Below are 16,526 nucleotides of genomic sequence, written 5' to 3'. Positions count from 1 at the left end.
AGCATATTTGAGATTGTTTAAGGACTTTTATTATTATTATTATTGCATATTAGACTCAGGCACTGACGAAAATGAACGTTTTTTTTCATTTTTGTAGTGCGAATTATTATACTATGAGAATGTTATGACTATATAGATGTATATTTGATTGTACTTAGTAACAGGCAACAAGCATACAATATATATTGGCCTAGAACTGCATTGACGATAGAGTGTGGGATATTATTGTATTTGACTATTTGTGTATGTTTTCGTTGTTTATGTCTATCTTTAATATGTCATAGCTGTTGGATATTTTAACGATGAACGCGTATGGGTAGAGTTTAACGTATGTTCTTTAGCATCAGAACTACTTAAGTAATGGAACATAAGATATATTACCATAATGGAAGTTTTCTGTGAAGCGTAAATTTGCAAAATGAACAACAAGAGAAACGTAAGTTTATGTATTTTTATTCATGTACTAATAATAATCTGTAAAGAACTAGAAGAAAAAAAGGTAAATGTTTCCATGTATAAATGATACACACACACAAACATTGAACAATAGGTATATTTTAATAGTTTATTTTCAAGCCTGATGTAGTTTCATATGTCTATTTTGCTTTATAATCAAGAGGTCCCGGGCACGCAGCGGTTCGGGTCCCACTTTAAAGTGTAGGTCCAGTCCCGATTAGCCTTATTGTGCATAAAGTGGACTTAAAACACCAAACCAACCAACCAACCATATGTCTATTTGTCGAAGAATATTTTTCGAACTATCAGCGTTACGTTGTTGGTCCTGTGTCTTTAGCATGTTCCCATTAAAAATATGTTCCTATTGTAAAATAATTAGAATTGTAAATGCATTTCTTATGAAGGGTGAGAATAACCCCTTTCCGCTGTTCTAGAGGGTATCAGACAGGGTTGGCAATTTGCTTGTTTTTTAAAATCAAACCCGGGTTGTTTTATCTTGTTTTTTTAAGGTTACGTTTAAAAATATATATTTTAAAAATCAAATAAATACATAGTTTTTCTTGTATGTGTGCATTGCTTGCATTGCATTCTCATTCAAAATGAGAAACTCTCTACCAGATGTGGAAACCACAGGAATATATAATATAAGTTGTTCATGTTCAAAGGATTATGTAGGACAAACAGCAAGGAAAATGGCAATAAGATGGTACAAACACGATTTGGAGATTATAAATTTAAATTGTTAAATGAATCACATCGTCGCATAAAATTCACTTGTGAACCCATGAATAACCATGAAATTTCTTTCCTTGATCTGCAAATTAAGACAACTGACACCTCAATTCAAACATCAGTCCATAGGAAAAAATTAGCAAGGAAAAAAATACATCCATGCCAATTCAGAACATTCGCGTATAACAATGGATAATATGTTTTTTAATTTTTTTCCTAAGAGCACAAAGACTATGTTCTAATAATAAGAATATCAAAAATGAAGAAGAAAGGCTTTTTAATATAGCAAAAAAAAATGGGGTAACAGTATGGTATAGTGAAAACACATTTCACTTGTTTATTTCCTAATTATTTACATTTGTACTTACCTGTTATGCATAGCGGAACATTTTTGAATGTGGGATTTTGCTTTTTTCACTGAAAAAAGCGTAATTTTTCACATTACAAGTATTTATTGTTTGTTGCTAATTCGCTTTCGTTACTCACAATTTGGCGTCAAATCTTGACTCACATTGTCTAGTCAACTGATATGCAGTGTTTCCAAACTTATTAACCGAAAAATGCCGCACATACTATTCACAGAATGTTTTTAAGCGAAAATTGATCCACAAACCATTCACGGAAGGTTAGGTTAGGCAAACAGAAAATTAAATTGGAAAAAAAAATACCCGCTCACACGTCATCTTGTAAAACTACCGCATGGTTGCTATACTAACACTTATTAACCAAGAAATGCTGCACAAACTATTCACAGAAGGCAATTAAGCACGTACTATTCACAGAATGTTTTTAAGAGAAAATTAATCCACAAACCATTTACGGAAGGTTAGGTTAGGCAAACAGAAAATTAAATTGGAAAGAAAAAAGCACTCACACGTCATCTTGAAAAACTACCACGTGGTTGCAACACTAACAGGGGGTTACATAATTGAACGCACGGAACATTTGATTCACGTAGTCGACGGTAATGGTGGCAATAGCTTTCGTGCATCGGAGATACATTAATGTCAAAAAATACATGATTTACCATCCGAATAAGTTGAACGAAGGGAGAAAACACTTCCCTGAGCTTCCAAAAGTCTACAGAAACTCATTTCCGTAAGTAGTTTCTCCTGTAAATTTGAAAAAATGTGTTTTCACTATACCATACTGTTACCGAAAATGGCTTCCACACTAACAAAATAAACCAAATGAAAAAACAAGTCGCAGGAAAACTAAAGGAAAAGAGAAATATAGACAAAGATGAAAAATCTGTTGAAATTTGTGTGCATTCCATTCCAAAAGGGATTCTCACATAAAATTGACAAAATTTTTAGAAGATTTAATTTCAAAATCGCTTTTAGATCACCAAGAAGTTTGGAATGTACATTTAATGAATTCAAAATGAGGATTTCTCTACCAGATGTGGAAACCATAGGAATATATAATATAAGTTGTTAATGTTCAAAGGATTATGTATTACAAACGGCAAGGAAAATGGCAATAAGATGGCATGAATATGATTTGGACATTATAAATCTAAACCCAAGAACAGGTTTGTCAGCTCACATCATCGAAGAGAAGCATTTGATTAAAAAGAGAAGGGTTTTAAAAAGATTGATGGGAAACATAGAATTGAATGTCTGGGAAGCTTCGTTCATTGCAGAAGAACACTGGAATAAATTAAATAATGAAAATGGTAACATAGATCCAGTATGGAGTTTTCTTTTTCACAAATAGAGTAAGCCACCATCTTTAAAATTTAATGTAACAGAAAACATCAAGAGACTTTGTGAAAACAATGATGACTTTGAATTACCTGATGATATTTAAGATTCATAATTTCAAATAACTTGTTTTCACAGTTAAGTTGCTATATTACAAGAATGTAACATTGACAACATCCATTATTTAACGGATTATTTTTGTTTAAGAAATTGCTAACCATTGTTATAACAGTATCTTTAGTCAAAATGAAAATAAATGTCTGATGAAGCGAGCGTGTGTTCTCCTGAAACATCACAACAAAAAACTGTTTTCTTATGCTTGTAATAACCGTAAACTACAGGCAAATAATGAAATACAATTTTCCCCTAGTAATAATATATCGTAACGTTGAATTTGTATTGCTTTATTCCCTGTGCCATCTATCTCTGGAGCAGATGAATGAAAACAAGTCTCTACACAAGTAGTGACATGAGACACCTTCACAAATGAACACGTGAGTGGAAAATGCATTGTGTAGAGGTGGGGGATGTAACTGCAGTTACCAGCCTTCACAGCAGCATGTACTGCTTCGCTCTACTCTGATTTCTATTTCCTTCTCTACTCTGATGCTATGCATAGCCTTGCTACAGAGATAACTGAGACAGGGAATAGTTGACTGAATCAAAGCTGTTTAACATTTTTGTTAATATATTCTGTTCTAGAATATTTGTCCAACAGTTTGATTCTACTCTTTCTGGAGGGTGATCAGTTTTCAGGGTTGCATTCCCTGAGGAGACATACTTTGGTGTATCTAACAATCAGACTGCGGGAGAGGTGGGGGGGGGGGGAGGCTAAGAATAATCACCAGTGCTTCTTTTTCTGGAAGTCAACAACAGTACTCCATACAGGTACCTCATTATAGGTGAGGACTAATAACATTTTATTCTAACAAGAGAAATGCCTACAATGCCAAAAGTCCTGGGTTCGAATCATGGCCTGGGCATGCGTATTCTCTGTATGTCCCTTCATCAATGTCATCATTCATTCTCATCTTTGTGATGAGCCAAATGTGGTAGAAAAGAGAGGTAAAATAAACCAAATCAATCACTGAAACAAACAAGAGAAATGCATATTTGTGTGTGTATATATATATACTTGGATGCATCATCGTTTATGAACATAACACAATTTTGAGTAGTTGTTATGATGAACACAGTAACATAACAAATCAACTTGAATAGTGCTGGAACCATTCTTCCTAGAAAAAAAAGTGAGACTTTAAATTTTATCAATCAGGTTTGTTACTTTCTTCCCCCTGCAACAATATGCAAATTTAAGCATGTTAAAATATGTTTCTCATGATGCAGCACATTTTCAGTAAACACTATTAGTAAATATTCCATTCTGAACTTCAGTTTATGAAACAAATTATTTTGTGAATGCAGTGTTGTGAGAATAAATTATGTTAAAGCTACATACACATGTTTTATCTAATATATTTCATTTCCTTACAAGGTGCCATAGACCATTAACCTTTTGCTGCCCAAGGCCTTTTTCACAAGTAAGCCTCTATTGCCCGAGCCGATTTTGAGTAAAATGCAGATATAACACAATTAAGCCTTGTTTCCATGATTATGAAAAACTAAATATACTGACCAAGGCAGTAATTTATTTTATTAAAAACATAAAGTAAAACGTAACGTTTCAACCGTCTAGCAAGGTCTTCAGACTCTGTATCAAGTACAAAAGTCTAAAGTCAAAAAGGACACAATCTTGAAATACTATGAACAAATGCAAATGCAAAACAAAATCATTCCCGAGGTATATCTTGTTCTGATTAATTTCAGCTAAAACCCTCTAAATTTGCTGCAGTTATCATAGTCTCAAAATTGTTGACTTACCCCCATCCTTCCTTAAACACACACTACATTACAGAGTTTTTATTAAAAACTTAAAAACTCAAGTGACTCCGTAACATTGCTGAGACTTGTGTTTCTTAATCTACAAAAATATAACCAAGCCAAATATGAGCATAATTTAAAGTTCTCGAAAGACATGGCCTCTACTATCTTTAAACATGATGACTAAGTTTTCTCAAATGCAATGTTAGACCAATTCTTGAACTTATCTTGCAACTATAAATATTGCAATTCAAAAGCTTTGCATTTATGACAGTTATCATAAATACAATATTTGTAATTTTACCACCACTCCTCTCCTAACCTATGAAATATTATCTTGAAAGTTTTACTGCAAAATTATGGACCAATGAAATCTCTAAAATAACTCAGTTTAATGCCTTATAATCTGAACAGTTTAGATAAAAATATCAAACTTTTCTTCAATTGTGGTAAGTGTTTACTGTCTCCTATGCCATTTTTGTTTATCCGCCCATCTGGCACTCTTTCTCATTCTAATCCCTTTTATATATACAGGGTGCTCGGAAATTCCCCTTACAAACTCCTAGGGCTAGTAGAGGGGACTGAGTAGACAATATTTGGAATAGGAACCCATGTCCGGAAACGTACCGTTTCCGTGCTACAACCATGACAATGTGTCGGATGTGCCTGTGTTGGTATGTAACCTGGTAGGCAGTACATGACGTCTGAAGATCACTTGATGGCACGTGCCGTCTACAAATTGTTGCGTTCCACTGTTGACACAGGTGTTGATTAATGAATAGTAAGTTTATTTTTTGTTCCCTTGGCATTGCTACCAAATAAATTTGTTTGTATTATGGACTGAGTCACACGTCATTCACTTCTGTACCTTACGTAACATCTCATTTGACATGGTTGTAATAAATGATTACACTTTAGGTCATCAGGTGATCTTCTGACGTCATATACTGCCTACCCGGTTGCATACCAACACAGGCAGATCCGACATATTGTCATGGTTGTAGCACGGAAACGGTACGTTTCCGGACATGGGTTCCTATTCCAAATATTGTCTACTAAGTCCCCTCTACTAGCCCTAGGAGTTTGTAAGGGGAATTTCCGAGCACCCTGTATATATACACACAGGGTGTTTCTAAAGGTCGTTTACAATGCTTGGGAGGTGATTCCTCACACGAAAACAAGCAAAAAGTGTGAGTTCCATTTTTACGACTGAGGCTTCTTTTCCGAGATAGGAGCCTCGCAAAAGGTGACAAAGTGAATGTCACACCTAACTGGAACGAATACTATCACAGATAGAAAATCATCAAGGAATCGTATGAACTCAGTCTGGAAGTCACTATGAAAAGTTCACTGCATGCATGCACAATGAGAAAGGAGGACCGTGACAATGAGAAATGTGTTAAAGACAACACATCCCGATCTCAAACATCAAAACATGAGCACGGAACACAAAATCCGAAAAGTTGAGCACGGTTGCATACGCCAGTTACACGCGAGGACTGAATGAATCATGTCATGTGGCATACGAGAGACACATTACTCCACCAGGAGGAGGGAAAGAAAAACACAATATCAGATGATTGCGACAATGTGTATTTTTACATGCGACAACTACGTAATATCCCCCCCCCCCACACACACAACAAACAACAAATGCTACAATGTCTTACGCACGGACAGTGTGTGTCACTGTACACCAACTGAAAATGTCACTTTCACCACACAAAGGGGGTGGGGAGCAATACCAAGAGTGTTCGCACCCGATCACTGTGACGTAAAAGAGACCAGTTTTGGAAGCGCTACGCAGGCAAGTCTGGCTCTCGTAGTCTACGTTTGACCTTCATGACTGCTGTACGTGCGAGAGGAGCTCGAAGGGTTGGTTCTCTCCGGCAGTCATCCCAGTCATGTTGCAGGTGCTGGGATATGATCAGCAGTTCGCTCTAGGTTGTCATACGCATTGAAGAGTACTAGTATGTTGTATTGAAAGAAGTTGACATGGTGGAGTGGGCAAGTCAAGTATCGCAACAATTGGTCTGTGGTGTTCGTACAGTGATACGGCCAATTTGTGCAGTGTGCCAGTGTTAAACAAAAACAATACTTTGCAGTTCCAGCTCCCTATTACACAGATGGCTGCGTATATGACCCAGCAGCTAGCAGACGTGCATCTCGTGTATGGGGAGGCACGTGGTAATAGCCGTGAGGCAAGACGTCTTTATGGAGAATGCTTTCCACATAGAAGTTTACCGTCTTACGCCTTCTTTCAGGTAGTGGACAGTCGACTGCATGAAACAGGGTCAGTGTTACCACCGCGGCAAGAAGTTGGAAGACCCTGAAGTGTACGCACACATCAGTTTGCAGAAGATGTGTTAACAGTGGTCGCAGAACATACTGGCACCAGTACGCGCGTGCTTGCTCGGGCACGAAACACGTCTCATGTGAATGTTTGGCGAGTGTTGTCAGAGGAAGGAATGCACCCTTTTAAACTGCAGAAAGTACAAGAACTGTTACCTCGTGACTTTCGCCCTCGTATGGAGTTTTGCCAATGGTTGTTGCATCAGTTGGACATAAACCCTCACTTCGGGGCAAAGGTATTGTGGACAGATGAAGCCATTTTCACCAGGATGGATGTCTTCAATAGTAGAAACAGTCATGTCTGGGACTTTGACAACCCACATGTACTTTTTGTGGCCCATCACCAGCACAGGTTTTCAGTGAATGTGTGGTGCGGGATAGTACATGATCATTTAATTGGACCATACATTCTCCCTGTTTGCCTGAATGGTCGCACGTATCATGCATTTCTTAGTGAGGTTCTGATGGAACTGTTGAAGACCATACCTTTGGCACTGCGGCAAGAAATGTGGTACCAACACGATGGGGCACCAGCTCATTTCGATCTTAATGTACGGCATTTCCTGCATGACGTGTTTCGCAATAGGTTCATTTCTAGGGATGAGCCTGTGCCTTGGCCACCGAGGTCGCCAGATCTCAACCCTCTCGATTTTTTCTTCTGGGGAGAAATGAAAACCCTCCTATACGACACACCTCTCACATCAGCTGAGGACCTCGTTGCTCGCATCAACGTCGCCGCTTTGATGGTAGCAGATGCATCTGGCTTGTTTGCTCGTACTCGACAATCCTTGATTCGTCACTGTCATCTCTGCGTAGAAGTGAACGTCAGACATTTAACCGTCTGTGATTATCGCCCTCAGCAAATCCCAGTGAGAACACTCTTGGTATTGCTCCCTACCCCCTTTGTGTGGTGAAAGTGACATTTTCAGTTGGTGTACAGGGACATGCACTGTCCGTGCGTAAGACATTGTAGCATTTGTTGTTTGTTGTGTGTGTGTGGGGGGGGGGGATATTACGTAGTTGTCACGTGTAAAAATACACATTGTCGCAATCATCTGATATTGTGTTTTTCTTTCCCTCCTCCTGGTGGAGTAATGTGTCTCTCTTATGCCACATGACATGATTCGTTCAGTCCTCGCGTGTAACTGGCATATGCAACCGTGCTCAACTTTTTGGATTTTGTGTTCCGTGCTCATGTTTTGATGTTTGAGGTAGGGATGTGTTGTCTTTAACACATTCTCATTGTCACGGTCCTTCTTGCTGCGTTACATACCCTTTCCATGCATTGTTCTTGCTGGAAATCCCAAATTCCTTTGAGGACTCCATTGTGCATGCGTGCAGTGAACTTTTCATAGTGACTTGAGCACATACGATTCCTTGATGATTCTCTATCTGTGATAGTATTCGTCCCAGTTAGGTGTGACATTTACTTTGTCACCTTTTGCGAGGCTCCTATCTCGGAAACGAAGCCTCAGTTGTAAAAATGCAACTCACACTTTTGGCTTGTTTTCGTGTGAGGAATCACCTCCCAAGCATTGTAAACGACCTTGAGAAAGGAAACACTCACCAGACAGTGAAAAAATTAGAATTTTCGCAGACTGTCGCTGCATCTTCGGTGTAAGAAAAAAGACTGAACTGGAAGTTGAAGATCTGGCAGAGTTGCCAGGTCTCGATCGTAGAAGAAGTAGTGCATCCAACAGAAAAACACTGTTCTGTCACCAGGCTTGTCGAGTGGTTGCACTCATGGCTGATATCTAAGCCCTCTCCCATCTTTTGCAACTGAGGTGTTGGCTGGTTGGGGTAAGAGATGGATGATCGCTACCCGGAAGCAGTCGTTGAAAGGGATATTTTGGTGGTTGGTATGGACAGCGACAGTGAAGTCCAGGTTGTGGGTGGTGGCATGGTGGTTATTGATGCGGAGGTTGAGGGCGGTTGATGTTTCCCCCAGGTAAAAATCACCACAGATGTTGCAAGTGAGGATGTAAATCAAGATTGAGGTGTGGCAGGTCCCTTTGGGGTGGAGGGTAAATTTGCCAGTGGCCATGTGCAACTGGAGGGTGTGAGAGGTAATAAGAATGGGGCAGGTTTTGCACCTAGGGTGGTTGCATTTATGGGCAGGGGTATGTTGGTTGTGGTGAGGGAGTGTTGTGGACCAGGATGTTTTGGAGGTTAGGGGGCGTTTGAAGACCAGTCTGGGTTTGTCGGCAAAGATGTTTTTGGTTTCAGGATCACTATGGAGAATGGAAAGAAGAGAGTGTAGTGTGTGTCTGTTTTTGTTGAGGTGGGGATGATATTGGGTGATGAGAGCAGGTGGGTTGGTGGTGGCAGGTTTCTTGGTGGTAGTGGTGTGTGAGACAGCTCGCGATATTTGTTTGGTGACCAGGGTGGAGGGATACCACGGTTTACCAGGGATTGATGTAGGCAGAGGTTATACTTATTCTACTTATTAACCATAAAAGTAAAAATGCAATAAATAATTTTCTTAACCCACTATTATAATTAACATATAAATTCTGGCGGGAGGTGGGTGAAGTGTTCAGGCTCTGTCCCCTGAGGGCCAGAGAGAATGGAATGGCTTTTTTGGTGTGGAATGGGTGGGGGCTGGAGAAGTGTAAGTATTGCATGTGATTGGTGGGTTTTATGTGGATAGAGGTTTTCAGATGTCGTCCCTCGATGTGCACATTCACATCCAAGAAGGTGATCTGGTTGGGGGAGTAGGTCCAGGTGAACTTTATGGAACGGAAGTGATTACGTTGGTCCAGGATATCTTATAAGGACGGTGTTTCCAGAGCATGAAGATGTCGTCGATGAAGTGGAGCCAGAGGAGGGGTTTGAGGGGATGGGTATCCAGGAACTCTTGCTCAAGTTTGCCCATGAAAAGGTTTGCGTAGGATTGGGCCATTCTGGTACCCATGGCTGTACCTCGGATCTGTAGGATATGTTGGTTTTCAAAGGTGAAATTGTTATATGTGAGGACAAGGTTAGCTAGGTGAGTCAAGAAGTTGGTGCTGGGGTTGTGAGGTTTGGGTCTGCTATTGAGGTAGAATTGTATGGAGCGGAGGCCATGGGAGTGGGGTATGTTGGTGTAGAGGGAAGTGACGTCAATGGTGGCAAGGATGGTGTTTAGGGGCAATGGTGGAAGGGTGCTGATAACAAAGGCTAAGATTCTTTCAGTAGATGGGTTATAGCTGGACACAATGGGTCTACCAGGGTTGCCAGGTTTGTGAATTTTGGGCAATAGATAGAAGGTGGAGGTGCAGGGGTCATCAGGAACTAACATGGCTGTGATAGGAGCTGTCAGGCCTTCAGGGGGGCCTCGGGTGTGGATGAATTCCTGGATTTTCTTAAGGTGGGCGGAGGATAGGTCAACTGTGGTGGGTTTGTAGGTGGAGGAGTCAGCCAACTGGCGAGTGTCCTCCGCCAGGTAATCTTGAGAGTTCAAGACCACTGTGGTGGACCCCTTGTAACATGGGAGGATTTTGATGTTATGGTTGTTGCGGAGATCTAGGAGAGCTTTCTGTTGGGAGGAGTTGAGTTTTGGTTGGTTGCGGAGGTCATTTAGGAATGAGCTGTCAGAGGTGGTGGAAATATTAGCGGTAATGTACCTTTCCAAGGGATGGTTGGTAGGCAGGGGAGAGGATCTTGGGAGGAGAGGGAGCGAAATTAAAGGAGGCTTGGATGGGTTTCATTGATAGTGGTCTTAAGTGAGGGGTTTTTGGCCCAGAAATGTTGCCATCGGAGGTTGCGGGCAAAGGCGTGTATGTCAAAAAGCAGGCGAAATTGGTTGGGGGGAATTGTGGGGGAGAAGGTAAGACCTTTGGATAAAACAGCTATTTCATCAGTGGTGAGTTTATGGCTGGATAAATTGAGTACAGTATTGTTGTTTTGGAGTGGGTTAGGGTCGTTGGTGGTTGTGGATCTGGTGGGGGTGGGTTTGTCTGTGGACTGGTTATTTCCCGAGGTGCGATGTGTTGGGGTGCAAATTTAGTTTTCGAGGGGGGGGGGGGGGTTGTGGTGGTGTGGGAGGGGTGGGCAATGGTAGAGGGGGTCCGGTAGTAGCGGGCATGTCAGTTTGGGACTGAAATTAGGCAGAAGTGGAAGGGGGAGAGTGCAGCCAGTCTGAAAAGCTTGATGGCAGAGATTGGATAGTTTTTGGAGGTGTTTAGTGTTCAGGTCACTGGTGATGGAAAGTGTGGTGTATCAGAAGGAGTCTATTTTGTGGTGTTGGTTACCTGGGGTCAGCAACAGGATTTTGGTAAGGGATCAAATAGAAATGGACAGTTCTTGGGTGTGGTTTAGCTGGGATCGGCACAATGGCGAAATTCCTTGCTAGAGGCAAAATCGTGGGTTTTATGCTTGGTGGCATGGCGGAAAAAGGCAGTTTAGGGTGAGCCTTTTGGGTGTAAGGCCCTAATATCAAACAGGAGTGCAGGAAGCGTACATGGGACGTAGTTTTTATTGTTACATGAAAGACCACACTTTTATCTACTTTTCCACATAATTGCCACCAATATTAAGGCACTTATCATATCAAACAACAAGCTTTTGTATTCCGTCGTCATAGAAGTTTGCCGCCTGAGTTGACAGACACTGCAACACGGCCATTTTGAGGCTATCGTCGTCATCGTGGTGCTGACCTCCGAGATGCTTCTTCAGTTGCAGAAACACGTGGTAGTCACTGGGCACTAGATCAGGGCTGTATGGAGGATGATCAAATTGTTCCCAGCCAAATGATGCAATGAGATCTTGACAAGAAAAGTCAAGGTGCTATCTAAACGTTTGCTTTTGTGCGCCTCAGTTAACATTTTTGGTACCCATCGTGAACACAATTTTCGATAGTTTAAGCGTTTGGTAACAATTTCGTAGATAACACTTCTTGAAACTTCAGGGAACTCCTCTGATAACGAAGAAATCGTGAAGCGTCTGTTCTCTTTCACTTTTTCGTCGACTTTCTGCACCAAATCGACAGTGATCACTGAGGGTCGCCCACTCCGTTCCTCGTCATGAACATTCTTTCGGCCATCTTTGAAAGCTCTTACCCATTTGCGTACCATTCCATCACTCATAATGTTTTGTCCGTACACTTCACAAATCTGACGGTGAATTTCAACTGCTTTCACGCCTTTAGCACTAAGAAAACGAATAACAGCGCATATTTCACAGTCGGCGGAGGCATTTTAAATACGCAAGAGGAAATGTATACACGATCGATTGTTGCCGCAATGGAGTCTGTGGCTTGCCAACAGATGTAGGTACACAGTGTGCATGCACGGGACACTGACCACAGCGCTGCAGCAGCGGAATTTCAAACGGTACTTACTTTAGAAATACGCCTCGTGTGTGTATATATATACATTCAAATATGACCGGGACTGATTTTTTTTTTTTTATCAAATCCTTTATTGTCAAATACTTATTTGCACATGTCACCCTTCAAAGTACTCCCCTCCAGAGTCCATACATTTTTCCAATGTTCTGGAAGCATCTTAATGCCCTTTAAATAAAAGTTTTTCAGTTGGCTGTGTATCCACTCCCGAACACTGCTGATGGCATCTACAAGTCTGATTTAAGCCTTCCAAACAGGTAGAAATCACTTTGGGACCAAATCGGGACTATATGGTGGACGTGGCAGAAGGTCCCATTTCAATTTTCTGAGGGTTGCCATAGTTGTTTTGACTGTATAAGGCCGTGCATTGTCTTGAAGGAAGGCTACCTGCTTTGCACATATCTTGCACTTGGATCGGATCATTTTCCTTCAATTCTGTTGTCAGGAGTTCTGAGTAATAAGCTGCAGTGACTGAACAGTAAGAAAGTCTACGTGGATAACCCCCTGTCAGTCCCCCAAAAAAGTTGCATCACTTTACCTACCGAACGGGTCCTCCGCACTTTCTTGGGTCTGGGTGATGGATGTTGGCAGCCGACAATCATGCAGTTCATTCTCCACGTGCTCTCTTCCCTCTCTGAAGTACTTACAGCACTCAAACACAGGGGTTTGTGAGAGACACTCTTCCCCATACTGTTGTTTGAGTCTCTCCAAAATTTCAGATGGCTGGACGTTTTCTCCAACGAGAAACGTGGGCCTTATATCATTCCTGATATGTATTAATGGCCTAACACTCAATCAAAATGCAGCAAAAACAATATTATATGCAGGTGACACAAGTCGAATAATGACTGCCTCAAATGAAAGAAACTCATCAGATGATATGAATAATACAACCAAAGAACTCAAAATATGGTTCTCCAGTAATAAATTAACACTAAACACTAAGAAATCTATTGCCATAAATGTCTATCACCAGTTACAGTTGACAATTCTCCAGTTACCTATTTGAAATCAATAAAATTTCTTGGATCATGGATCCAAGATAACATGAAGTGGGATGCACATTGTGAGCATGTAGCTGGAAAGCTTAGTAAAATAATCTGTACCATACAAGTAATAAAATCCTCAGTAAATCAAGAAACTAGAAAAACATTAGGTAACAGTGTGGTATAGTGAAAACACGTTTCTTCAAATTTACAGGAGAAACTACTTACGGAACTGAGTTTCTGTAGACTTTTGGAAGCTCGTGGAAGTATTTTCTCCCTTCGTTCAACTTATTTGGCCAGTAAATCATGTATTTTTCGACATAAATGTATCTCCGATGCACGATAGCTCTTGCCACCATTACCGTTGACTACGTGAATCAAATGTTCCATGCGTTCGATTATGTAACCCCCCTGTTAGTGTAGCAACCACGTGGTAGTTTTACAAGATGACATGTGAAGGTTACATTGTGAATTTTTTTTCCAATTTCAGTGAAAAAAGCAAAATCCCACGTTCAAAAATGTTCCACTATGCATAACAGGTAAGTACAAATGCAAATAATTAGGAAATAAACGAGTGAAATGTGTTTTCACTATACCATACTGTTATCAAACATTATACTATAGTTTTTTCCAATCATTGTTAAGCTATGGTATAATATTTTGAAACAACTCTCCAAGTAGTAATAAAATATTTACACTGGAAAGAAAGTAATCTTAATAATAATGGGAGTGTAAATGAAAGAATCCTGTAGAGAATTTTTGAGGGACCTTGGTATTCTGCAACTGCCATGTTTGTATATATGACATGTCATTACTTTTGTTAAACCAGATGCATACAATACCTTTACGTCAGTCAAAGAATCTTGTAGTTACTATACTAGAAACAACTGCAATGTAGCAATACCACAACACATTACAGTGTTATTCGAAAAAGGATCAAAATATAGTGGCATTCTTTTGTATAACAAGTTACCAATAGACATAAGGCAACTAGAATCACTTAAATAATTTAAGAAAGAGATAAAGAAATAACTACAACTTGTCTCTATTCAATACCTAAACATGTAAAGTTACGTAATTTTGTATGTATTTTTCTTGCTAATATTAATGTATATACTGAAGTATGAGGCATAATATAATTTAAAAGGTCCTTTATTAGTACCAGGACGTAATTGAATACATGATTATTCATAGTGTCTCTTCTGTTATGCTATAATAACCAAGTGTTTATATTTTCTTGTAAAGCATAAATATGAAAGACCTAAAATGTAATGTGCTGTTATGTGATTCGCTGGTTCAAATATATCATGCTCATGTTAGTTTTCTTCTTGCTTTCAGGCAGAGGAGGATGGAAATGGTGATAATCCCAAAAGGAATTACCCGTTTCCACCAAATATGCCTCCACACATGCAGATGCCCCCATTCCCATATTTCATGATGATGCCTCCTCCTAACAGATGGCCACCTCCTATGAGAGGGAATTTTGGCTACCCGGGGATGTGGAGGGGTCCCCAGGGACCCCGCAGGAACTTCAGAAATTTCAGGGGAGGAAGAGGTGGACATCATAAGTTTAACAATCAGAACAAACCAGGAACCCAAAATGTGCCTAACAGTGTATACAGTAATGGACCTTTTCAGGTAAAGTGATACTTTTTCTTTCTTCTGATTAGTTAATGAATAAAAGTGCAGATATTGACTTTGTTATTTTTATCCAACTCCAATAAAAGTGAGTACTAGTTTCTCCGTATTTATCCAACTTGTTTGTTTTTTATTCAATGAGCAGGGCAGTCGGTTACATATTTTCCTTCCCCATGTACATTATAGTTGGAATACATGTTATGTTATGTTCCCATTCCGTTATACATTTCACTAGTAACAAAGTGGATAATGTTTTGTGTGTGTGTTCATTTTTTGTTTTAATAGATTGTGCTTGTTTTGTTCTTAGTGCAATGCTGTTATCTAAGGAAGAGGCAGATTACAATCAATATTGACTGATATAGACATTTTAATATATTGGTTTATTGACAAATTTGCTGATAAATTTATTGATTTCCATAAATAACCTGTTATTTAATGTACATACAATTCTTCCATTTGTCAACCTTTGTGGTGGAGTGGTTAGCACAGCATGCTATGATGCCAGGGGTCCCTAGTTTGCATCCCACCCTTGGCATAGGTGTTCTTTCTGAGTGTACCTTAATCATACCATCAGTCATCCTCATCTTTGCGATTAGCCAAAAGTGGCAGAAAAGTGAAGTAAAATAAACCAAATCAATCAAAAGAATTCTGTCATTTTATTTTTTTTGTAAATATAAAGGTATAATTCATATATCCTTGTGTAAACTAATGTACAGCGTGAGTCATAAGTCTCCATGCAAATGGTGAAAACGGTGACTAATGTTTATTTTTCCTTTTCAGGCAGGTGAACCAATGAAAAAGAGATGCCACTAATGAAGGAAGAACGGATTGCATCATTCTGTTGGCTGGGAGTGGTACCACCCGTCATGTAGCATGTACATTCAATGCAACCCACAGAATGCAGATAACCCGTGGCACCTGCATTACCCTCCTTTCATCTGTTGCTGTCTTTGGTCTTCCAGGCCTGCTTTTGTCGGCGACAGAACCTGTCCTTCTGAATTTCTTGATAAGTTTGGCCGAAGTGTCATGAGTTATCTACGTTCTCTGGGTTGCATTGAATGTACGTGTGGCTGGTACCACTCCCAGCCAACAGAATGATGTCAATCTGTTCTTCCTTTGTTAGTGGCATCTTTTTTTCATTGGTTCACGTGCCTGTAAAGGAAAAATAAACATTACTCATTGTTTTCACCATTTGTATGGAGACTTATGACTCACCCTGTATAAATACCTGTAACTCTTTCTAAGGTATCTTGGTTGCATACATTAATTAAGGAGATGAATTAACCATTAAGATTCTTCATAGAACATTCACAACTTTATATCAGATCAGTATATTTTGTATCAGTACTTTATATGAATATTGGCATGAAATTCATATCGATCCATCCACATTATTGATATGAAATAATTCAATTGTGTACTAAGTTGACAGAAATGAAAATCCTGTTT

General features: G+C 39.7%; 1 protein-coding gene across 6 annotated transcripts in view; it reads left to right on the top strand.

Moving 5' to 3' along the window:
* The first annotated feature begins 220 nt into the window (after positions 1-220).
* LOC145978625 (uncharacterized) overlaps positions 221-16,526 on the top strand; it is a 79,298-nt gene continuing 62,992 nt past the window's right edge. For all 6 annotated transcript variants that reach the window (XM_083111397.1, XM_083111379.1, XM_083111388.1 and 3 more), the window contains exons 1-2: positions 221-436; positions 14,778-15,077. In XM_083111397.1, coding sequence (XP_082967523.1) covers positions 419-436; positions 14,778-15,077 — 318 coding nt within the window. In that variant the 5' untranslated portion in view covers positions 221-418. The remainder of the gene's footprint in view (positions 437-14,777; positions 15,078-16,526) is intronic.

Source organism: Lepisma saccharinum, chromosome 1 (assembly GCF_977018435.1).
Source record: "Lepisma saccharinum chromosome 1, izLepSacc3.1, whole genome shotgun sequence".
Taxonomy (NCBI): domain Eukaryota; kingdom Metazoa; phylum Arthropoda; class Insecta; order Zygentoma; family Lepismatidae; genus Lepisma; species Lepisma saccharinum.
The sequence above is the reverse complement of the archived record's forward strand: the minus strand, read 5'-3'. Positions and strand labels throughout refer to the sequence as shown.